This window comes from Gymnoscopelus braueri (assembly GCF_963280865.1).
Source record: "Gymnoscopelus braueri genome assembly, chromosome: 6".
Taxonomy (NCBI): Eukaryota; Metazoa; Chordata; class Actinopteri; order Myctophiformes; family Myctophidae; genus Gymnoscopelus; species Gymnoscopelus braueri.
This window is the reverse complement of record NC_137607.1, coordinates 11,155,935-11,181,574: the sequence shown is the minus strand read 5'-3', so window position 1 is coordinate 11,181,574 and position 25,640 is coordinate 11,155,935. Positions and strand designations below refer to the sequence as shown.

Below are 25,640 nucleotides of genomic sequence, written 5' to 3'. Positions count from 1 at the left end.
ACGGATTACCTGTGTTTGGACTTGGATCGGACCCACGGACTACGGCTAAGCTTTAACCCTTTTTGGACCAGGCGCCACGCTGATTGACCCCACAGAACCCCTGACCCAGGCTGCCCCTCTGACTACTTCTCTGCCTGGCCCCTTTGCCCCCCGGTTACCCCCCCTCCCCCTCCAGCTTTGTTTCAATAAAACCTGTTTGAACTCGGGAACTGCCTCTGTGCCTGCTTTTGAGTCCTTATCTGTTTGGTGCCTGACATTGAGGTTAGACGACACACTCTATATTTGGGCGTAGCTGAATTGGGAACTCCTAACCCTAACCCTAACCCTCATGGCTGAGTCATGGTGATATGAGTGACGTCAGAGGTCCTCTTTCATATATTCTCAAAAATTAAAAAAAAATCCATATATGAAAGAATATAAAATAGTGAAACTAACAGATCTGCAAGCTCACAAAGGCTATTTATTTTATTCCAGGGGCCACCTTGGTTCTTAATCAGTCCCTGCTTGGAGTACTGCTGCAGGCATACATACGTATGCAGATGTTTTCACCACAGACCATGTGAAGGACCCCCAAATTAATATGTATTTGGCCGCAGACCACCTGCATTTGTTTTGGGTTTTGGGTCTGGGTAGGGGAGACCAAAAACACTCAAAAAAGAAGGAAAAGTTAAAATTCATGATGTAGTCCCTTTAAACTTGCAGAGTGACTTATTACTTTACCTGGGTTACATCTTCTTCCGATAGTTGTACTTGAATGTTGACATGAAATAATAATCCGTTTCATTAGCGCGAGCGTGAAAAAAATCTAAATACAGCGTGGAGTGACGCGCTGGTAAACAGCTAGGATCATGATACCAAGGATTCGACAGTGAGGTCACTATTATGCAACCCGGAAGTAGCACAGACGTACGCGATTATGTTCAAAGCTGGTTATAAAGATACCAAGGATTTGTCAGTGATGTCACTGACATGTGCAAAACAAAATACAGGATATTTTTATGAGAATTGATCGTTTTCAGTAATTTGCTACTGTATTGAAAAGAGGATAAGAGAAAACAGTTTTGTAAAAAAAATAAAAGAGAAGAAAATACTGGATTTGTGTAATAGAAATAATTAAAAAAAAAAGATTTTTGATGTCATTTGACTGGAAAATATGTTTTGTTAAAAGAATCATGAAAAATCGTATTGTGAACCTCAAATCGTGATTCGAATTGTATCGTGAGTTGAGTGAATCCGTTATATGCCTAATCTTCAGCATCCTTCTCCCAATGCACTGTACCCCTCCGCTGCACATGTCGAAACCATGTCTGCCTCGCCACTCTTACGGTTAGTCGAATAAAAATACAATTATTTTATGTTTAATTCCCTGGTTTAATGTGTGCCGCCAGTGCTTCTTCAAGCAGTCTTTTCCTCTCCAACGTTGCGTTTGCCTTCCTCCTCTTCTCACGTTTCCTCTGCATGGACTCATTTTTACTTTTTACAAATTCACTTTCCTCTCCTTTACATAAAATGTCAAGTTTCTCTCTCATGATGTCCCGTGCTCGTTGTCGGTTCATAGCCACTGATCTCGTCTGATGACACTGTAGGGCGACAGAGAAAGCAAAACAAACAATTCAGTTGATATGAATAGTTATGTATCACTCAATACTTTGAGAATTTTGTTTTGGATGTTGGTGATTATTGAAACTACAATTTCACCACTCCAACACCAGGGGGTGAACAAATGGGACCAAATGGACCCTCGGATATGTATTGTATACTCTCAGAGTTATGGGGGGTCCGTGGAATTAAGTTTTAGAACCACTCTACCCTTCAATGCCTATTGGTGTAAGTCATGTTTTGCTATTTCAAGTTAAGCACTTTGTGACTTTGCTTTTAAAAGGTGCTATACAAAAAGTGTAGTATTATTATTATTATTATTACAAAGCCAAAGTGCAGTTACAATGTTATTGTACACTGTCAAACTGACTTATTTATGTGTCTCAAAATATAAATGAGCCTTCATGACTTTGGGGGATAAACAATTATGTCAACAACCATCACTGTTATACCAATAACCCTTTTGGTTGACCAATTGAAACACTTTTAAACACCTTGTTTATCAGTTTAATTATGTACGTAGTTACTGTGCACTTTGGCTTCGCAGGGCAGTACTGCACAAGACAAAATGCAAAATGCAATGAAATAAATGGTGAAAGAACAACGTACCTTCACTACGGTGCCAGTGGGGATGTGTTTGAGCACCACACAGTTGCTGGTCTTATTGGTGGCCTGACCGCCGGGGCCGGAACCTCGGACAAACTGCTCGTGAAGCTCACCTTCATTCAGGACCGGGAGGTCCTTCACCAGGTCCTTTTTACCGGCCGCAAAGATCCACCACGGCGTTCCAACCGGAGGCAGTCTGAAGAGTGCAGAGACACTGGACATTCTCCCTTGAACAGTCCTTAAGAGTGCAGAGACGCTGGACGTTCTCCCTGGAACTGTCCTTAACGGAGGCAGTCTGATGAGTGCAGAGACACTGGACGTTCTCCATGGAACTGTCCTTAGTGCCACGTTGTGCATGATGCTGTTGACGAAGGGTAAAACAGAGGGCATTATTAGATGACGTATAGCTCCAAAATATCACCATCAGTGGTGGAATAAGTCATCGGATTTTATACTTAAGTAAAAGCAGCAGTACCGCAATTAATAATACAAAAGTAAGTATTGGCATCGAAATACACTAGCACCAAAGTAAATAAAGACACTTTGTGAGCTTGTATATATTTTTCTAATATCGTTGTTGTCTGTTTTCTAATAGCCAACGTATGAAACAGGGCTGAAGTGGTTGATTTATATTTTGTATTTAATAGATCCGCAAAGTCAATATATTAGTAGCAAATAATTGTAGTGGAGTGAAGAAAAGTGCAATATTTGCCTCTGAGATTGTAGTGGAGTATAGACGTTTAGAGTGTAAAAATATTTTTTAAACACTCAAGTAAAGTGAAAGTGCCTCCAAATTGTTCTGAAGTACGGTACTTGAGTAAATGTATACGTAGGTACTTTCCACCACCGTTATCAGACTATAGCCCCAAAGTATAGCGTAAAGCTGGGATAACACACTTGTGACGACGAGAAACCAAACAAGACTAAAAAGCCCCATTTAGGGCTTCCATGAGGGTTGGTTGCAGTCTCTCACTGACACTGAGGTTGTTTATATTCGATCCAGCGCTGACTCTCTGGTCATCACGATGAGGTCACCGTCAGTTATCCATGCCCAAATATGGAATTCCAGGTCAGGCCGAGCCCTAAATATGGAGTCCATGATTTCAAACCGGTCATTAAGTCAGTGGTTTTCAGAGCGGGGTCCGGGGACCCCCAGGGTCCTTCGGGGGATTCCAGGGTAGTCCCCAGCTAAATTTGTTAATATAGCATTGCAGTAATTTTTACCATTTTGTCCTTATTTTATACTTTGGCTACTCAAACGTAGATGTAGCACACACACCGTGTCACTTAGTGACACTCTGTGAGCTTGTACATCTGCTATTTTTGAAACATTTTGAATAATTTCTCAAGTTCAAGCGTTCATTTATTGGTGTGTGTCAATAACAAATGTGCAAATGTGAGTACTTTGTCCTCCATTTATTTGAAATTTTGGATGTGCTACCTTTTGGGATTTTTTAAATTCCTACCTTTGATGTAGATGATGATTTAATATTAGCAAGCCTGGCGACTTTTTAACACCCTCAGAGCACTGACCAATCAGAATCGACCACGTCACTGTGATGTCAGAGCACTGTACAGTGTATTCTCTCCAAGCATTATTAAGACCTCCTATATATGGAGTTCGAACAAAGACATACATTATATGTTCCTACATACTGTAAGGCTCCAAATGCGAAATGGATCCAAAGTATCTGACCCAATTGGTCTGTTGATGCAGTTGACACAGCATCAAAGATGGCAGTGACCTCAGCGGGGCACATTTCCACACTTTGCAAGCAGTTTCAAAACGTTTTTAGGATCTCCTCAGCAACATCAGCTCAACACTCGGCTGCTAAAGGCTTGACCAAATGTCATTCCTATCTAAATGGGAAAACTTCTTTGTTCATCTCCCTGTCTTGGCACTGTCACATGGGTGCTGTCAGCACCCATGTATGTAGTACATGTTTCAAAATAAAATGTGTGTTGAATTGTAACATTACAAGTATAGATTTTTTTAATTATTATTTTGAAATGCACATAGTTTTGAAAGGACACTGATTTCTGGGGGCCGCTTGACTAACGCAAGCCTACGTTCTCAAACTCCATGCTTAGCTTAAGTAAAAAGTAAATAACACGGACGTCGGGACGTGGGACATTTTGGAATATAAAGACTTTGGGGCAAAAGTTCATATTTACCACCATGCTCTCTGAAACCAAGACAATGTGGGCCTATGGAACAAAAGTGTGTTCTCTTTCGTCATCTTTGCAGAAGGTGAGTAAGTAATTAATCTAATGCTGACATCGGTGGAAAGTAACTAAGTAACTAATTACTACTTAGTTACTTTCCACCGATGTCAGCATTAGATTAATTACTTACTCACCTTCTGCAAAGATGACGAAAGAGAACACACTTTTGTGTACTCAAGTACACTCGAGTATAATTTTAAGGTATTTTTTACTTGACTGGAGTATTTCCAATTTGCAATATTTTTACTTCTATTCCAATACATCTCAGAGGCAACTATTATACTTTTACTCCACTACAATTATTTGAAAACTTTAGTTACTACTAATACTTTGTAGATTTTAATTATTATAACAAAACATACATAAACCACTTCAGCCCTATTTAAACTTTGGGAATTTGAAAATAGCCAATCTACAAGCTCACAAGCAACGCGTTGTTAGCTTATAGATCTGCTATTTTCAAAATATTTGAATACATTTGATTTTAGCCATGATGGACCCCCATCTGAAAATGTTTTGTGCCAGGGGTGGAGCCATGGGTGGGCCTGGTGCACCCAATCGATTTGGCAAAAATAAACATATTTTTTAAATTATTATGTATTTTTTTGATAATAAATCGGTAAAATCAGGCCTAACCCTAAACCCGAAATAAAGTACCAAAATCCGCCAAATAACCGTGCGCACGCTCGCACGTCAGTTCCGGCAAGAACTGTCAGCCACTTTCACCACTGGTGTGTGTGTGTGTGTGTGTGTGTGTGTGTGTGTGTGTGTGTGTGTGTGTGTGTGTGTGTGTGTGTGTGTGTGTGTGTGTGTGTGTGTGTGTGTGCGCGCGTGCGTGCGCGTGCGTGCGTGCGTGCGTGCCTGCGTGTGGCTCTTGGATATTTTCATTTTCAAATTAAGCAACTGAGTAGTCAAATATAAAATGGTCAAATTCATTTATATGACACATTAAGAAACCTTCATGTGAGGAAACTTGTTCTTGAGTAGAGCCAGCTCTTTCCTCTCGTGGCTGATCTTCCTGGCCCTCGCCTTAAGATGTTTCTCTATACGGAGCTGTATGTGTGGCTCAACGAATGGTGGTGTGAAGAACCTCTTCTTCTTGTGTCCTCTGTTCATGTACCAAGGAACTGGATACTCTCTGAATGTGTACCAGTTGACCCGTCCAAATACATAGTTTCTCCAGGCTCGTGGCTGGGCTTTCTCCTGGCCCGTCTGTAACAAGCGTAGGGCCATCTCTCTTTCCATCACCACTGACTCCAGCCTAGGCATTGACCGCTTAATCTTTTTTAATCACTCTAGGCTGGGCATCGGGACATGCTGCCTTTTTGACTCCTGCTCGCTCAAGGGTGAGGAGCATGTTGTTTTCTTTCAAGAGTATATACCAGAGTTTATGTAAGTCTTCATTGCTTTTTGTCCTCAGTGGGCATCCCACGGTGCGCCTGATTTGACAGTGGTCTCTCCCCAGTTCACAGGCAAGTTGAAGAACTCCTCCAGTTTTTTTTTTTTGTGATACGCTGTTTTTCCTACTCTGTATTTGTGTAATGATGATTTTGAACTGTTTGGTGCTATTTTATGTGTTTATGAATTGAATACAAGGACTATCGTGATATATCGTTGGTGAAATTTCATGCAATATATCGTGATATCGCAATATATCGATATTTTCAGATATCGTGATATATCGTTGGTGAAATTTCTTGCAATATATATCGAATATCGTGATATCGCAATATATCGAATATCGTCGAATATCGTGATATATATTGTTTTCGTGGGCCTAATATCGTGATATATATCGTATCGTGAGGTACCCATATCGTCCCACCCCTAGTACTAAGTAATCCGATTACAGTAATGGGGCAACACTGCTCTAGGGTGGGCGGCTGCCTTGACTATGTCGGGGGAAAGAGAGGGATAAGGAGAGTCAGGAAGATAGTAAGAGTACTTGAAGACTTACCTGTGTACAGTGCACGTTCATTTGTTAATTTCATTGTCTGTTTATAAGGTGCCTGCCATTTCATCTTTGTTGTAAAGGGACCGTATCATATGTTACCCGGGTTCTATGTTCCCTGCTTACAACCCTAACTCTAACCTTAAGGTAAGCGGGGAACATAGAACCCAGGGAACATAGGGATGACCACGGTGTGAATACAAGCCAGCCGGCAATTAAATCTTTAAATCATGGTCTGTGGTCTATTTATCACTATCTTAGTATCTTAGTATATTCTAAGATCCTCTGAACCTAGTACCCGGTCTTAATTAGCATCTTATGTTGCTGCTGTTGTTGTTGTTTGTAATCTGTTAACAATGTTGCTGTATTGTTCAGCACTTTATAAAGTGCATTTCTATATCTTATTAAAAATGGCTGGGCGGACCACGTCATCAAGATCGTCATAATGACTCAGCCATAATCATATAAGGAGTTCCCAATGCAGCTACTCCCAAATATGGAGTGTGTTGTCTAACCTCAATGTGTCGTCATGGCATGGGGGCATGCCCATATATGGGCATATACTGATGACATCAGTTATCTCCATTTAGGCCCATGGGCATAATAGGGACAATGACTGACAGATACATAGATCCAGTTGTCCAGAGCTGGTCATGTGCCCAGATATGGAGATGTCATCTATGCACATGACCATATATAGGCATAGCAAGCGGATCTGGGGCTCTGGACAACCGGATCTATGTATCTGTCAGAGCCCACAACACTATGACTCAGACAAATTGGTCGGATCGGCATTGCGGCGTAGGTGTGAGGGCCCCGTAGCGGCCCGAACTCTAGATGTGATGGCAGCTTATTCTCCCGAATGTAATTAAAGCTCATTATGATTATTATCCTTACACCAGAACAACAGAAGTCAGTTTGGTTGTATTTCATACTGCCACCAAACTGTTCGGTGGCAGTATGACATCTCCACGACATGACATCTCCATGTATGGGCACACAAGGGACACAGATAGACGGTACAACGTATATTCTGACAAAGACATATTGGTTGGATCGGCATTGCGGCGTAGGTGTGAGGGCTGCATGTGAGTGGCCCTCACATATCGTCCCGAATGTAATTGAAGCTCAATGTGGGATCGCTTTAGCGATCATTGTGGGATCGCTTTAGCGATCACACTAATGTTATCTTCACTATTTATTGTCTCCGCCGGAGGTGGAGAGTATGTTTTCGCTTCGTCCCGCCGTGTGTTAGCATGGCCCCTAGCCAAGCTAACATTGGTCAAGCTCCACGTGACACGTGTCAATATGTTGACACCAATGCCTTTGATTGGCTAGAGGGACGCATGACGAAATAAAATCCTATAAATAGGTGTGTCACTTCAAAAGTGACACACCTATTTATAGGATTTGTTTTCGTTGATTGGAACAAATCACCCGTCCGTGCGTGTGTGTGTCGCTCTGAGAACACCTAACATTGGTCAAGCAAAGGCGCAGAAGGCCAAAGCTAAGAAAGCATACTCATCTACAACAGTAACACAGAAGAGGACTATAGAGTTGAATTGATCCCACAACAAGGCCGAAGTCTTAATACTGTAACAATTGGCCACCTTGATCAAATACATTATGTAGCACTAGAGAAAACTGACATAGATCAAACACACCAATCAACTGCTGAAACTGTTCAAGACAATGAAGATGAAGAAGACAGACAAGCATTTGAACAAACCAGTCAATTACGACGACTCCCATGACACATTGCTTCAAGAAGAACATTTTTTAGATGCAGACACTACATATTCAGTCGCCCCTGCAGAACACCAAAAACCACGCGCATTCTACCAAGACGACCCATTCTACCAAGACGACCCGTGCTATTAAAATAGCACGGGTCTGCTGGCGGAGACTTGTGCTCCGAGGAGCACATTTTCTAGTTATTATTATTATTCCCCCCGTTTTGGGTAATTTCAATGGAGAAGTGCCATTTAGTGACGTCATAATGCATGCCATTCTAGTGAATGGTAATGCCATTCTAGTGACGTCATAATACTGATGTCATTGTATTATGACCCTACTATAACACTACTAACACTATCAATACTCAATACCAGCAACATTCTTAGCGATCCCAGACTGTTTCTTCAGGAACAGTACTTTCTAGTTATCATTATTATCCTTACACCAGAACAACATTAGTCAGTTCGGTTGTCATATTGCCACCGAACAGTTCGGTGGTGAGTGGAGACTCACTCAGGCAGTGTGTAAGCTACACTGCAGCCATCAGCAATGCTGGGACCGAAAAACAATACCTGGAAATCAGGGCCGCGACTGCGGAAATTTGTGACGGAGGTATTTCGTTCTGATCCTACCCACCTGGACTTCTGAATGACTTCATATTGCAGTCTGTGGCCAGCCGAACCGAACTGATGTTGGTTGTTCTGGAGCAGTATTTTACCCAGTCGAACTGGGTTGTTCTGGAGCACTATGCATTCTGGAGCAGTATGCATTGGGCTCTATTTACCCAGTCGAACTTGAACCAATTCGATTTTATCACGACTGACTGAACAGGTATTATGACATTTTGAGATGTGCTGACAAGCTGTTGAGCTGTTTCTTACTGTTGACACTTAACATAGTAATTCATTTCAAATCCAAAGTGCTGGGAGTAGAAAAATATCTGTTGTTCCTGTCTGTCTGTGTCCCTTTCATGCCTATCTATGGATATCTCTGTCTGCCTGCCTGCGTCCTTTTTGTGATCAAATAATTTTAATATTCTTAATTATGTAATTGGAAAAAAATGTTAAAAATAGACTTAGAAAAAAAAAATATGAATAAATAAAAGTTGACTCAAAGTGTCACTAAGTGGATTACTTAGCCAAAAGATCAAATCACAGTGTCATTTATTTTTATTAAAGTTGATTAACTGACTTTTGTCAAAAAAAAAAGAAATGAAAATGTTTCAATAAATGGTTGAATTTCCACATGTCCATTTTGCTCTGGAATACGCACCTTTTAACTCTGATACAAACTGTCTCAGATACTGTCACACGGAGCTATCAAAGATGTGTTAATAAAAAAAAGGTTGAATAAAAATAAAGATGATTGTATTTGAAACAAAAAGACATGGGCCCGATTCACTAAGCTGTTTACACCCATATTGTGAGTGTTAACAGCTTTATGGTCTTAAATGGGGGGTGGAGCAATGCAAAGGATCTTCCATAAGAACACGCCTCTGACCTTCAGGCAAAAATGAGGAACAACTGTGATCCGCACATGTCAGGGATTTGCACACCACTTTGTGAACGCCACGTCGGTTTTTGCTTAGAGAAAATACACCCTCCTTAAGTCACCTTATGTACACATTATTTACACTGATATTTACAAACAGCTTAGTGAAACGGACCCATGGATGTGCAAGTGAAAAAAGAAAAATAAATAGACATTTTGTAAGTAGGTGCCTGTATCTGTGGCCGGGTACTAGATGATGTCATTCTTGTTGAGGGCAGCCTGTTAAATTCAGGTTAAAACACACACCATTCCCTCATTTCTATCTCCAAAAGCCATTTAGTGTGTCTGTCTCTGCTGCTGAACACAGTTTCAAATCAATCAAATCAATCTGTACTTCACACAATTACAAGTAAAAGCGGGTGAAATTGTCATTTGTGCTGGCTCATCAACGTTGCAGGGAAAAAATAAGTAAAGTAATTATAATAAAAGGGGGAACACATGAGCTCCAACCCTATCAGCATTGCTTGCACGGTGTGGCATCAAACCATGAACTTTCAAAAGTAGAAACAAATACCCTCCACCCATCAGATGGAATGAAATGAGGACAAAGAAGTTGTTGATTGGCTGGGGCTCCCAAGGGCAAGAAGATGAACGCTGCAGCTCTGTCCCTGATTGGACGATGACAAGTGGCATTCACAGAAGTGGAGGTGGCGGTGGAAGGTGGGGGGGAGCAGCCAAAATGTGAGCAGTATAGATACCACCATACACTGGGAGGAAGGGGGGGCGGGGGTGTAACTACTTTTGTCTCTTGCCCTCTTAGTCACCGTAGCTGGAGCCGGTTTTCTTCACCTCGGTGACGCCGATCAGGCGGCGGGTCGCTACGTTGGCCACAACGAGGAAGAGTATGAAGCCGATGATGAGGAGGGGCGAGCCGCTGACGGCCACGCCGCAGGCAAAGTTGATGAGCGGCGACAGCAGTAGAGTTGCCCAGAACAGGAAGTTGAGGCCCGTCCATGGCCGGCGGGCCGGGATAATGGTGGGTCCTGGGAAAGAGCCCTCCTTCTGATAGTGCTCTTGTAGTGCATCTTTCTCCTGGTAGAGCTTATGGAGCCAGTTGGCACACTCCCTCTCCCCGTCCGGGATATCCTCCACAGGGAACCGCCTTACGCTCATGTCGGCTTTGTATTTCTTTCCTTGGAAGATGCCCCGCAGAGTGGGCGTTTGCTTGTCTTTGAAGTTTAGCGTCACGTCATAGACAGCACTTACTGTTCCCCTGAGACACGTTAGTGTGGTGGTGAAGCCTTTGGTGCGGGGCAGCAGGTGGTACTTGAGTTTGGGCAGACCTTTACTCTCTGCCACCTGCATGCTGATTTCATGCTTCTTCTCCGTAAAGCGGGTGCCCTCACAATACAGCAGGAACCACATGAATTCGGGGTAGTCCTTGAGCCGGTTCAGGCCTCCGATGACCGTCTCTCTGTCTTCCTCCCACTTCCTCTTGCAGAAGACAATCTCCAGGAAATACCAGGTCCAGCCGACCAGGGGAACCTTCAGCAGCTCGTGTTTGGCCAGCACCTTTGAGCTCCCCAGGACCCCGTATCTTTCGCACATGGTCCAACCACAGAGGGCGTCTATCTCGAAGCTGTGGTTGAGGATGACGACGGCGTGCTCCTTGCCGAATCTGTCCACCGTGGCTCGATCGGTGTAGAGCGTGCATTCTGTGCCTGACCACCACTCCAGCAGCATCACGAGCTGGCTCCAGAGAGAGTAAGAGAGCCTGCAGTTGATCCTGCGGTAGAGCTGCTTGTTGACGGGCCACAGGACGCAGGTGCACAGCTGGATGAGGTTAATGATGAGGCCGCTCACCACGAACACGAAGCCGAACACGAAGCCCATCAGCAGCTGTGGGAGGAACAGGCTCTTCAGGTAGGCTAGCAGCGGCATGGGTGGAGGGCCTGTGGAGAATGGGCTCCTCTCCACACACTCTTCGACCAACTACGGTGGCCGACCACAGAGGCCTTTTACAAGCCTCTGTGTCCCTTGTATGCCCGTATATGGAGATGCCTGATGTCGTCATTATGACGTCATAGTACTGGCCGCAATCGGTCGGGCGATTCACACAGAGATTCTGAATGTTCAGAGATCTTCATATATGGAGATCCATTGCCACACTTTGGTTTTGGACAACCGACCGACTTCCCTCTCGACATATCACTCCCTTGGCTTGTAAAACAGCAGATCTACAAACGATCTACAACTGGTCTTCAAGCTCACACCAAATCGCAATGTGATTATGTTGTGAGCTTGTAAATGTGCTATTTTCAAAAAAATCGTGAAAGAAAATGTGAAATATTTGGAATATGTTTGAAACATTTTAAATACACAAATCTTGTATGGGGTCCCTGGCACAAAATCGTTTCAGATGGGGACCCGTGGATAAATACATATTAATTTGGGGGTCCACAACGACTGTAGGAAGCAAGCCCAAACAAGCAACTATACTGTAGAAACAAGCCCAAAACAACACAACAGAAAAAAAGAAAATCAGCAGCAGAAGTTGCATCCAGATGCTCGGTCCCAATAGTTATAGACGATCATTTCACACAATATCAATATGGTGTAATACAGTTGCACCAGGGCAGATTTTAATATACTGGCATGACTGGCATGTCCCTCGATAGAAGGAAAAGTTTTTGTCGGTTGGTTGAGTGATACAGTACAAATACCTGGGTACTGAGGCGAGTGCATGATACAGTGACAGCTGGCCCATTGAACTCTAGTAGACTCCTCACCATATCCACAATCCACCAAAAGATCAAATACATAATATGGCATGGTTGTCACTGTCAGAAGAACTGTACAACTGAATCAGTTCTTCCACAAAATCATCAAAATCCCTTTTTCAATAGCCAGGCCTTCAACTCTGAATCAAAATGGCCCTTGACACGAACTGTCATGGTCACCTCGTTAACTTGTGTCGGTAAATCCTTGCCAGTGACTTCTTTCAAGTACTCCTTGACATCCTTCTCCAGGGCCCATATGTCCCCTTCTACCTTTCGCACAAGGGTTGTCTTGCGGCTGCCGTTGGTGATATCGGTGTAGACGGGAATGTTGTGCATCCGAGAACGACGGATCATGTAAGGCAGGTCTGGAGGTGACTCGAATGGAGGGACCCAACCAGAGGGGGAAGGACCGTCGTGTTTCGGAGGAGTGGGGACCCGTGATCGTGGGATCAGTCGTTCCACAAATGTATACTCCTCTGTAGACTCCTCTATCTTCACATTCGTCTTGCTTTCTGCACTAGATGAACCCAGTGGTCTTAACAGGATAGAGGGTCTTCCCGGTGTCCGGTTGAAAGCATTCCTGAACGTCCTGTGTAACATTGTGATCGCTCTGTATTTCCCAATGTCTGAAGAGAATCAGTTGCTGTGCTACTCCAAGGTCGCTGCTCCACGAGTGTGATTCCACCTTTACTGCGTTTTCCTCTCCCACTCATGTAAAAATAAAATGAAATGAAATGAAATGTCACAATGATTCAGCCATAACCATATAGAGTTATCATCACAGCTACACCCAAATATGGTGTATTTAATCTAATCTGTGTCAGTATGATGTCAGACTCAAACGATTCAGGTGGCTCCATAATGTGGAGCTCCACGTCAACCAAGACCATGCTGTATCTGGAGTTCTTGGTTAACCATTACGTATATCCGAATATGGAGTTCATGAGGTCACTCACTCTAACCTCTTGGGAACCCATGATGACAACTTCTTAACATATTGACTGCCAAAGACGTAATATCACGTCATCATGGTGTTATTATTGATTATGCTAGAGGGCGCTCTTCGCCAGCCTATGAATGATGCCAGATTTATAAATAATACATTTATCTGATTATTGGGGCTGCCATACATTTATATAGGATGTTCACACCACCTTTCGTTACTGTCTTTCTCGATGAATCCTGTATAAATGGGGATCTCTCCAGGTTTAGGCATTGGCTGAGTCTGCAAACGCACTTTTATGGTATCTAACGGATGGGATTCAGTACACTTATTCATCATAAATTAGGTGCTGCCCAATTCAGGAACTTAATAGCAACTTCAAATCCTAAGAAACAAGCTGCATTGGCAGGGAAAGAAAGCTCTGAGCATGACAGCAGTGAAGCCTTTTATAAAGAGAGGCCAGGCCCTCCTCCTTAATCAGCTCACGTAGAAAATCCCGGAACCCATTTGGATACTTTCCCTCGGGAGCGGTTTGGTAACGAGACTTGAAAACATCAGGTGGAATTGCCACAGCCCAGTTAGCAATCCCAGCTACTCCTCCTGCAAATAAAATACTCGGAACACTGAGCTTATTGTGACTCTTTCCTGCTGGCCTGAGAATGTTCTTAAACCATTCATAGGTCATTAAGTACATCCCATTTGATGGCATGTCTCGCATAAGTGTCAGAGCAGTGCCTCTGTAGAATCAATTAAATGTTACCACATTCAGGAACTTCATAGCAATATGCAGAGCTATGGGTTTGTAATAATATCATTGGGGCTTTTTTGCTGTAACTTTCCTCTTTCCGAGGCCAAATCCAAAGAAAGAGACTTTGTACAGCTGTTTGGCACAATCCATGGGCCCTGCATGTTTCACCTCTCCAGATGCTGTCTGGACCTGTACAGCGTATTCAATACGCTCTCCGGGAGCCATGATGGCTGTGGTGAACACCCCAGACAACGTTCCTGCAGCAAAGAGCTGTGGATACGTAAGAATATCATCAGGACAGGTTTATTTACAGTCATTGCAGGACACCATTCTGTCAGTCTGGAACGAGATTGTGTTGATTCTGCTTGGCCTGTAATCAGTAAAGATATTTGTTCTATCTATTCAGTTCATGATGTACTTTAATCTTCATGTCTTCCTGTCACTCCTGTGTGATTTTCCTACTGGGTCTGCGATGACGACGACTCCCCAGGAAGCCAATGCCAAAGCTAAACTAATCTGAAACACTGTCCCCACGGCGGTCGGGCTGCCTCGGACCATCGCCTTGCGGGCTCCACTGTACACATACGCGGCGGACAGAAGCAATGCACCGCCGGAGAGGATCCGACAGCTCCAGCAGCCCTTTAACAACGGTGTAGGTGCGGGTTGATCCGTAGCTGTAGACGTTGACATTGGTTCAGGCGCTGTTGACATTGTCATGTGGATCATTCATGACATTTTCATATAAAACAAATCAGTCGCTGTGCTACTCCAAGGTCGCTGCTCCACAAGTCTGATTCCTCTGTGACTGTGTTTGCTCCTTTTTTACTGTGCTAGCGGGATGTCATCCCTCATGTCACAATGACTCAGCCATAACCATATATGGAGTTCTCATCACAGCTACACCCAACTATGCTGTGTGTGTCATCTAATCTGTGTCAGTATGATGCCAGACTCGACGATTCAGGTGGCTTCATATGTGGAGCTCCACATCAACCATGACCATATATGGAGTTCCAGGTTAACCATTATGTCTAAATATGGAGTACACGAGGTCGCTCACTCTAACCTCTTGGGAGCCCATCTAATGTGAACAATCTAATGGCGTGAAATCAGAATCAGAATCAGAATCAGAATCAGTTTTATTGTCACATCACAGGTTTACAAGGTAAAAAAGTGGGTGAAATTCTTTTTTGTACATCGTTCCCATCGCAACGTTAGTTTCCATAGAAAGAAGAGGGGGGGGGGAGAAGAAGAGGGTGGGGGGTAAGTGGGAAGGAGATCAAAACAAGAGAGCAACAGAAGGCCAGACAAGTTATCTACATATTTACAAAAACCTGAGATAATAAAAACTAAAAAAAACTAAACTAAGGTGCCTGAGCATAGCAGCAATGTATTGTATACTGTGCATGTTATACTTATACTGTGCATGATAGACAATGGACGTTAAGGTGCTTAGAGGAAAAGGAGCACAATAAAAAAAGACCAAAAAAAGTCAGTGCGTTATACAAGGGATTAAGGTGCAAAAGGTCAGTGCGTGTCCACCTAGAGTGGACTGACCCTAGTATAATCCGCATGTAGCTCCATGAGGGAGTGCAACAAAAAGTCATTTGTACCTGGTGTAGTCCACAGGTGTGTCCGAGGGGGGGCTAAAGTCCAAGTCATTGTCCCTGGTATAATCCACAGGTGTGTTCAGGAAGAGCCAGAAAAAGTCTGCGCTGCCTGTTGTCAGGCTGCTGAACAAGGCCTATGCCTCATTCAGGCTTATGCCCCATTCAGCATTCTGACAGCAGCCGGATTGAAACTACACCAGTACCTGGTGGTGGAACTCTTGATACTGCGGTAGAGCCCCTTGCCCGGTCGCGGTCGTTGTAGGGGGTTGAACAGTCTGTGACTTGGGTGGTGCTTGTCCTTGATGATGCGCTTGGCTTTGACCACGCACCGCTTTTTGTACAGTTCCTGGAGCGCTGGGAGCTCGATTCCCATTATCCGCTCTGCCGATCGCACTACTCGTTGTAGGCTGATCTTTTCTCGGGCAGTGCAGTTCCCGTACCAGGCCGTGACACAGCCTGTTAGGATGCCTTCGACAGAACTGTTGTAGTATAGCCTGAGGATGCGACGTCCTACTCCGAGCTTCTTCAGGCGGCGGAGCCAGTACAGTCGCTGCTGAGCCTTTTTCCTCACGTGTGTGGAGTGCCTCTCCCATTTGAGGTCCTCCTCGATGTGTACTCCGAGGAACTTGAACTCGCTGACCCTTTCCACTGCAGCACCGTCGATGAGGATGGGCGCATGGTCTCTCCGCGGCCTCCTGAAGTCCACGATCAGTTCTTTGGTCTTGTCGACGTTAAGAGAGAGGTTGTTCTCCCGGCACCAGTGTGCTAGTGATTTGATCTCCTCTCTGTAGTCAGACTCGTCGTTGTTGACGATTCGGCCTATCACTGTCGTGTCGTCCGCGTACTTTATGATGGTGTTGGAGACATGTGTGGCTATGCAGTCATACGTGTACAGGGAGTAGAGGAGGGGGCTCAGCACGCATCCCTGGGGTGCTCCGGTGTTGAGGGTCAGGGGGTCGGATGTGATGCTGCCCATTCTCACCACCTGATGTCGGTTGGACAAGAAGTCCTGTATCCAGTCGCACATGCTTGGGTGTAGCCCTAGGTCTCTGAGCTTTTTGTCAAGTATTGCTGGGACAATGGTGTTGAATGCTGAGCTGTAGTCCACGAACAGCATACGTACATATTTGTCCTTCAGCAGCTTGTTGTCCATGTGCGAGAGGACGGTGTGGAGAGCCATGGCAATAGCGTCGTCGGTGGATCTGTTTTTGCGGTATGCATACTGCCTCAGTGACCAATGTTTGTACGTCGGCTCTGGTGCAGAAATGTAGAAGCAGTGTTGCCATATTTTGTGAGAAATATGCAACCAGGTCAAGGAGAACAAGCCCAAAAGAAGCAGCTGCAGGCCACATGAGCACTTTACCTCTCGCTCACTCTAACCTCTTGGGAACCCATCTAATGTGAACATTCTAATGGCGTGAAATCCTCTCTTAACAGTGACCAATGTTTGTAATTTTTGTTTGTCATAGTGTCGGGGGCTTTGTCAGAGTATCTGTGTCCCTTTTATTCCCATATGTGGAGATCTCTGTATCGGTCAGTCCTTGTCTCTTTTATGCCCATATATGGAGATCCCTGAAGCCATATATTGGCATACCCATATACGGGCATATTGCTTGGATCATGCACGTCATAGTCATAGTGAAATGCCTATTATATGGGCGTATCAGGTTTGTTTATGGTTATGTCTGAATCAGAGTGATGTGGCCGTGGTCCACCCGCCCTCCCATTAGCCAATTTTAATATAGGATATACATTGATTTGTTGGGAGAGTCAGTGTGCTTAGTACACTTTAAAGCATAGCTTCCTAGTACCTTGTCCACACAGCTCTCGACCAGGGGCGTCATTTGGGGTTTCAGGGGATGGCAACTGCCACCCCTATAGAGCACCGAAGTCTGACGTAATTTACACATCCTACCTGGGTCGCGGTTTTTCCCCCCCGTTCTGAATTCCCATCGACGTGTTTAATATCGCGTCAAATAAGAACTGTGTTCCAAAAATAAACAAATGACCCCGGCGGTTTGACTCTATGAAGCATCAACTGACGGTGATAAAACGCTAATGTTACTTCCGACGAATTAGTTAAATTTTCGCCAGAAACAGACTGTTTCAAATATGAGTGACTGACTATCATAAACGATACAGAGCCACCTCCCTGACAATATCGCCAAGACAGTTTGTTTATTTTTGGACCACAATTCTTATATGAGACGATTCTAAGATGACCCAATGTTATTCTCCATAGCGAAATTACTTTACGAACCAGGGGATGGACGAGTGACGTCAGGACTTCTGTACTCTATGGTGTTCACATTTAACCTCATTCAGTTATTTTATGCATAGTTTCCCCAATGTTTTAATTCATATTGAACTTTTTTCCCTTTCTAGAAAAGTAGTGGGGTCAAAAGTAAAGTAAAATGTGTCGTTGAAATGTTTTGGAGTGAAATACAAATACTGAGGTAAAGTACCCGTTCAAAAATATGACTAAAGTGCACTCACTCGCTATTCAAGTAAATGTCTCCTCTCTCCCCCTCCCTGTTGGCCATGATTAGATACTAATTTCACCTGGGAGGCTCACCTGTAGCTGTTCTCTCTTGATTGGGGCCTCTACTATAAATGTGACTGTAGACCATGTGTACAGCTTGTAAAACACTGTCAGTGTGTCCAAGTTGTCTGTCTTCTTTGTAAGGGTTTCACCTGTATAGGTGAACCTGAGTGCCTATATTTATTCATGTTCTTTTACAATTGAAGTCATTCCAAGGCCCAGTGTAGACGACAACAGTGTCTGGAGAAAACATCAAAATAAAATATAGATGTGCCTTCCGTTTAGACGGCATCTGCATTATAGGGGGTTGAAAGCGCAAAGTGAAAACCCATTCCAGAGTGGAAATCTTTTAAAACGCTACACCTCGCGGCTCCGTGTATACATACAATACGGAGGAAACGATAAAATGTGTGATGTCGTGGTTCATGTCGGCTCTGGTGCAGAACTGTAGAACCAGTGTTGCCATATTTCGTGAGAAATACACAACCAGGTCTAGGAGAACATGCCCAAAAGAAGCAACTGCAGGCCACATAAGTACTTTAAATCCAGGCCTGCATTGGCTATTTGAAAATAGCAGATCTACAAGCTCACAATGTGTCGTGATGCGTTGTGAGCTTGCTTGTAGATTTGCTATTTTCAAAAACTCTAGCAATAAAATGTGGAATATATGGACTATTAGTATTTTTTTAAACATTCTAACACATGCTCCCTGGCACAACATTTTCATGAAAATATTTGAGAACCACTGGTTAAAATAATAAAAAAAATAATAATAATGGAAGCAAGTCTAAATAAGCAAGTACACGTTAGAAACGAGCCCAAAAACAACAACTACCAACATTTACAAGAGACTTTACAGAAAAACAAGCCCAAAGTCTATCTCTTATAATAAGCCGACATGGCAACACTGCATAGAACCACGCTGCATTAGTGTATGTAAACAAACAGATTGTATAGCAATTTCACACCAGAAATGTAGTACATTGTCTTATGCTAACGGAGGGAAGATGTTCCACAATAACCCATATCATTACTGAAGTAACTTGAGTAGAAATGCTCAATACACTATTCAGATTAATACTTGTCTTAATTGTGAATATGTGGAAGTCCTTGCTTCAAAGCAGTCATAGTAAATTACGGGACCGTACCTATGTTCCCCAGGTTCTATGTTCCCCTCCCCCCCAAAAAAAGGTTCTATGTTCCCCGGGTTCTATGTTCCCCGCTCAAACAAAAAAGGGTTCTATGTTCCCCACTCATCCAAAAAAAGATTCTATGTTCCCCACTCAACCAAAAAAGGTTCTAAAAAAGGTTCTATGTTCCCCACTCAACCAAAAAAAGGTTCTATGTTCCCCGCTCACCCAAAAATGCAGGAAATGGTGAGACATTTAAAAAGGTTTAAATACATGTATTTATACCCATTAGTTATTTGTAATTTTTCAATTTTTAAAGTGTAAAAATATTATGTTTTGAAAACTTCTTTGACATGACTCAAAATCTATTTAGGGGTGTCACGATACATTAATTTCACGGTACATATGATACGATACACGATATTGGGCTCACGATATCGATACGATGTTATTATCATTTTTACTATCATCAACATTGGCCATCATCTTCAGTTTCAAAGTGCTTAATTTATAAAGCATATAAAACTTTAAAAAGTGCTCCTCGGAGCAGGTAGGTTATTGTGGCCTCCTGGTGGCGCTATAATAGGCCAATGTGAAAAGGGTGGCATTTCTTCTTAGGCCTTTCAATGGGACACTGCATTCATGATTTGAGGCATTTTGTTCCAAAAATGTGTTTTGCTAAATTAGACCTGCTGGTGGCGCTATAACAGGCCAATGTGAATGTGAAAAGGGGGGCATTTCTTCCTCGGCCTAGTGGGAATCTGCATGCAAAATTTCACGGAAATTGCACACTGCGTTCATGTTTTGAGGCATTTTGTTCAAAACTGACCAATCCTGCAAACTTTGGAAGCCACTGTAAGCCAAATAGGATGGAATATGAAATATCGGACAGATCCATCAGAATCACATGACTATGGAGATGCAGTGTACCAATTTGCGTGTTTTTTGGACAGAATCTGAAGGAATAATCTCCAAAAATGTATTTTACATAAGTCGGCCTCCTGGTGGCGCTGTAAAAAGCAGATGTGAAAAATGCAGTCCAGATGTTTTTTCTTGGCCTCTAGGGAGTGTGCGTGCAAAGTTTCACGCAGATCGGTGCAGTTATAGTTAAAAATGCAAATCGGCCAGTTATAGCGCCACCATGAGGCTGGACGGACGGACGGACGGACGGACGGACGGACGGACGGACGGACGGACGGAGGTTAAAACATACTCTATCGCCATGCCTTTCGGCCTGGCGGAGACAAAAAGTTACAAAGTTTTTTACACACAAAAATAAATACAACTAGAAAAAGTGCTCCTCGGAGCACAGGTCTACGCCAGGTCAGGTACGTTATTGTGGCCTCCTGGTGGCGGTATATTAGGCCAATGTGAAAAGGGTGCCATTACTTCCTAGGCCTTTCACGGCAATCGGACACTGCATTTATGATTTGTGGCATTTTGTTCCAAAAATGTGTTTTGCTAAATTAGACCTGCTGGTGGCGCTACAACAGGGCAATGTGAAATGGGTGGCATTTCTTCCTCGGCCTAGTGGGAATGTGCGTGTGAAATTTCACGGAAATTGCAAGCTGCGTTCATGATTCGAGGCATTTTGTTCAAAACGGACCAATCCTGCAAACTTTGGAAGCCAACCTTAGCCAATCAGGATGGAATATGGGAAATCGGACAGATCCGGGTTGATCACATGACTATAGAGATACTGTGTAACGATTTGCATGGCGTTTGGATACAATCTGTAGGAGTAATGTAAAAAAATGGGTTTTGCACAAATCGGCCTCCTGGTGGCGCTATAACAGGCCCATGTGAAAAATTTGGGGCAGAGGTTCTGAATTGTATCGAGGGAGTGTGTGTGCACAGTTACACAGCGAGCGGGCCAATGGTGCCGGAGATTAGCTGGTAACACACGGACAGGACACACACACGGACGGACGGATGGACAGGGGTAAAACATACTCTCTCGCCATGCCTTTCGGCCTGGTGGAGACAATTATGCAAGCTTAAAGGACAACCCATTTTCACCCATTTTCAACATATCTTCATATAATTGGTCCTCACCAATGCTTATTATCATATGGTACAATTTTTGTCCAAGATGGCCGCCAGGGGAAAGGGGCGGGCAAGTTTCTGATAGTAATTCCTCCCCATTATGTTCAGTTGTGTGTGTTCAGAGATGTTATTAATAATTGGAAATTAAAAATGTATTTTTCCTGCATTTTTGGGTGAGCGGGGAACAAAGAACCTTTTTTTTGTTAATGGGGAACATAGAACCTTTTTTGGGGTAAACGGGGAACATAGAACCTTTTTTTAGGTAAAAGGGGAACAGAACCCAGGGAACATAGAACCTTTTTTGGTAAGTGGGGAACATAGAACCTTTTTTGCGGGGAACATAGAACCTGGGGAACATAGAACCTGGGGAACATAGGTACGGTCCCGTAAATTACTATAGACCATTTAGCGTCACTTCACAAACATATAAAGAATAAGACTTTTAATCTTTTCATCCATGATACACAAGATGAAAACAGAGCTACATTGTCCAACTTGACCATGCTGTACAATACCAATTACTCTAAACCAGTTCACCCCAGCAAATTAATTACAGTAAGCGTGCAGGCGCAGCTAAACCAGTGTCAGTGGCACTGTCGCTTTCACATTACAACCAACCAACAGTGTCAATAATAAAGTGCAAAATTGTCCTTAATGTTATTATCTTACTATTACAAGGGGAAATTATGTATGTAAACCTTTTTTTTGACAGGTAGAAATTGCGCAAATTATACAATTATACAAAATTAAACACGTTTTTCTTTTAACCCTATATACATCACCTATTTGAAAATAGCTGATCTACAAGCTCACATGCGACACGCTGTGAGTTAGCCAGAGGTGTTTATCTAATGCAGTGTTTCTCAAATGGGGTTACGTGTACCCTATGGATACGCAGAGAGAGGTACAACAGGGTACGCGTGTCAAGGCCTGCTCCGCAACCTTTGGACTTGGACAATGTTTGTCAACTTGGACATGTATTTCCCAGTTTGGTTTAGGTTTTAGTTTTGTTTGCCTGATTTACATTTACTTCTGAAACTCTGTGTGTAGCATGTTCTGTGTCAGGTCTGAGTCTGTTAATTCCCCAGTTGTTACTTGTGCATCTTATTTTGTAGTAGTGTTTGTGCCTTCCTGTCTGCCCTTGTAGATTGTTACCCGTGTTGTCTCGTTTCACTGATTATTGGTCATCTGGTTCACCTGTGTTCTGTTAGTCTTGTCCAATCCTGTGTTGATTGTGCTTTGAGTTTCACCTGTGTCCTGTTAGTGCTGTGTCTACTTAAACTCCCCTGTATGGGCAGAGTTCTTGGTTCATCATTCAATGTCAGTGTGATTTCTGTGTCATCAGTTAGAGTTCTATGTTTATCATGTACCAATACCCCTTGGCATTGGTTCTCAAAGTAGACCCCCAGGGGTCCTTGAGGGAGTTCCAAGGGGTCCCCAGCTAAATTATGGGTAATATTAGGAACCAAATGGATTATGGGTCTGTTACTCTGAGTGTGTACAAATGGAACCAAATGAACCCTAATAGGTCCATTTGGTTCCATTTGTACACAATCAGAGTTAAACACTTATTTTACAATATAAATTGTTGTCCCAGAGATAGAAATGCCATTAAATGGGGGTCCTTAGCCTGATGCATGTCAAACTGGGGGTCCTTGAAATGAAAATGGTTGAGAATCATTGCTAGAGTTGTAAAAATATTCTCTTATGGGGGTCCCTGCATATGTTATCAAATGGGGTTCCGCGGGATAATAAGTGTCAATTTGGGGGTCCTTGACATGTAAAAGTCTGAGAACCACTGCCCTATGGGTACGCAGAGGTACAACAGGGTGTATGTGGGAGGAAGTGGAAAATGGGAACATTTATTCAACCTTTTTATGTGTAATGCTGAAACATTGACCAAGGTTGTATGAATGATGAACCGATCTGTAAATCGTTGCTGTCGGGCAGAAACCTCTTATCTCCATACTCTAATTCTTTGTGTTTTTTCGTAAATTAACGCCCTTCTTGATCATACTACGTCACACAAAAACGATCCACAACTGAACTTGTAGATCTGCTACTTTTGCTACTTTTAAATTTGAATCCTGAAAAGTAACAGTTTTGGATATGAGGTTTCCCCCCGTTAGAATAGAAAGCAATACTTGTTTGTACTGTTTTATTTTTGAACAATGACATTTTAAAGGTAGCCTAGAGCACTTTTAAACCACACTCATAACTGTAAGTCTTTCAAGTCTTACATTAAATAGCTTATTATATATAACTGTGCCATACAGAGGGAAGACATAAATTCATCTTAAATTAAAATAAAGGTTTTAAATCAACACATAATTTTACCTTTGAACAAAGAATGGTCTTGCATACATACAACAGAGAATACTTCTCAATTAAAAATATAAACAAAAGTTCCTCATATCATGCATCTTTCTAACGGACCAGCTGCTAGAATAGATTGAGGAACCGGCTGTCACCAGCATCACCAGCATATATATATATATACACACACACACACACACACACACACACACACACACACACACACACACACACACACACACACACACACACACTCTTTTAGGAGACAAGAGACTTCTACCTTCGCCCTGTCAATCGACCTGGCAAGTGCGTCCCCTATGGGGGTACATGAAGGTCTTACGACACCCCCGATTCCTGCCCTCTTCTAATCAGAAGAGAGGGGTTAGGGTTAAGGTCATTTAGGGTAGGATAGGCAGTTAAGGTCCTCGCTGCACTTTTAAGGGTCTCATTTTCTGATCTAAGAGACCTTAATGAAGTGAGAGGTTGTGAGGTGAGTGGGTCGTCAGGCCAGGTAGCAATCGCCATGCCTTCAGGTCCTATGTCCACTTATTCTGTTGCCACGCTATCGAAGACTTCCAGGAACGTATCTGCGTCATCTTCCACAGTCATCTCATGCAAGGATTCCTGCAAAAGGATGTATACAGGATGGGGCTTCCTCCGCATCCTCCTCTTCGCACTCATCATCCACCATATACTGTAGACAAAAATAAAGTGTGCAAAAACTCTTTTGGACATAAAGACAGAAGTGAACCCAGATTGATGCTTTGGTCACCTTGGTTTTCCATGCGTCGAATAGTCCCTTCTCAGCACACTGCTCTAATCCCCTGATGAGGTTCTGGTTTGAATTTCGATAGTTCTGAACCTTGAAAAAGGTTCAGAACTATCGTTTCTCTCCTGGAATAACATTTTTTAAAAAGTACTTACAGTAAAAAATACGTAGACTGGAAAACATAGTGTTTGATCAAACTGTTAACACATTCCCTGCCAAAGGGTTTTATATAACAGTGCCAGCCAATGCCAGGAATTTTGACCATTCTGACTCACACTGAGGACCCACAGAATATTTTGTGCTATGACTACTATTATTACTATTTTTTAGCTAGAGGTAGTTGAATACTGCTTGGTTTTCACCAAAAACAGCCTTTTTCTTTAGATTCAGAGTTATGAGCATTTTAGTGAAAGACACACTTTAGAGGCATAAAATGATTTCATTTCTTTGACATTTATTTTGCGCCTTCATTGACATCAGTCATGTAAACAATACTTGTTTATAAACAAATAAATAAATAAAAATGCTTTTGAATGGACATTTATGGCTCTGTTTCACTCCAAAGTGAAAAGCTTATTTCAGCTCATTTCAAACAAAGTTTTTCAACTCAAGTTATATACATCAAATAATAAATAATAATAATTCAAAGTGCAAGATCAATACATCGGTCATCGAGAGCTTCATGAGAACACTTATTTTCCAGTCCAATATTCTATACTGCAGTGGTTTTCAAACCTGTTGTGCCCAAGCCACACCAATGGGCAAGTCAAAATCTCAAGCCACACCTGTATTCATAGCCACAAATAGCAGATCTACAAGATTTAACTGAGCTTGTAGAGAGATAAATATTGTGAAAATAGCAGACTTTCAAGCCCTCTCTTCTTCTTCCTCTCTTCCTACCCTCTGTCTGTCTGTCTCTCTGTCTGTCTCTCTCTCACGCAGTGAGATTCTTTGTTCACAAAAACATTTGCAACCAAATGGACCTGATTCAATAATCTATGCAGTTCTCAACCTTTTCAGGCTGTGACCCCCCCAAAATAATCATATTTGAACTGGGGACCCCCATTTTGTTTAACTCGGTTCCACAGATACATATTGTGAAAATAGCAGATCTACAAGCCATCTCTTCTACTTATTCCTCTCTTC

At 42.9% G+C, this 25,640-nt stretch overlaps 3 protein-coding genes and 2 pseudogenes across 5 annotated transcripts in view; all 5 read right to left on the bottom strand.

The window, feature by feature from the left end:
- Positions 1-25,640, bottom strand: part of LOC308086529 (uncharacterized protein) — a 280,681-nt gene that overhangs the window by 221,194 nt on the left and 33,847 nt on the right. The window lies entirely within an intron of this gene.
- On the bottom strand, positions 5,380-8,889 carry LOC308086781 (large ribosomal subunit protein uL29m-like; annotated as a pseudogene). Its single transcript has 2 exons — positions 8,756-8,889; positions 5,380-5,959 (listed from the first exon to the last, which is right to left on the bottom strand). The product of its transcript is annotated as a large ribosomal subunit protein uL29m-like (transcript).
- On the bottom strand, positions 10,427-11,551 carry LOC308087124 (1-acyl-sn-glycerol-3-phosphate acyltransferase gamma-like; the record flags this gene model as incomplete). The annotated part of the gene is made up of 1 exon (XM_080430830.1): positions 10,427-11,551. The coding sequence occupies one exon, from the start codon at positions 11,549-11,551 to the stop codon at positions 10,427-10,429; it is 1,125 nt and encodes a 374-aa protein (XP_080286956.1).
- On the bottom strand, positions 12,496-12,990 carry LOC308086780 (large ribosomal subunit protein mL49-like; the record flags this gene model as incomplete). Its single annotated transcript, XM_080430428.1, has 1 exon — positions 12,496-12,990. One exon carries the CDS (start codon positions 12,988-12,990, stop codon positions 12,496-12,498), a length of 495 nt encoding a protein of 164 aa, XP_080286554.1.
- On the bottom strand, positions 13,669-17,535 carry LOC308086778 (mitochondrial carnitine/acylcarnitine carrier protein-like; annotated as a pseudogene). The gene is made up of 4 exons: positions 17,503-17,535; positions 14,544-14,720; positions 14,191-14,381; positions 13,669-14,070 (listed from the first exon to the last, which is right to left on the bottom strand). The product of its transcript is annotated as a mitochondrial carnitine/acylcarnitine carrier protein-like (transcript).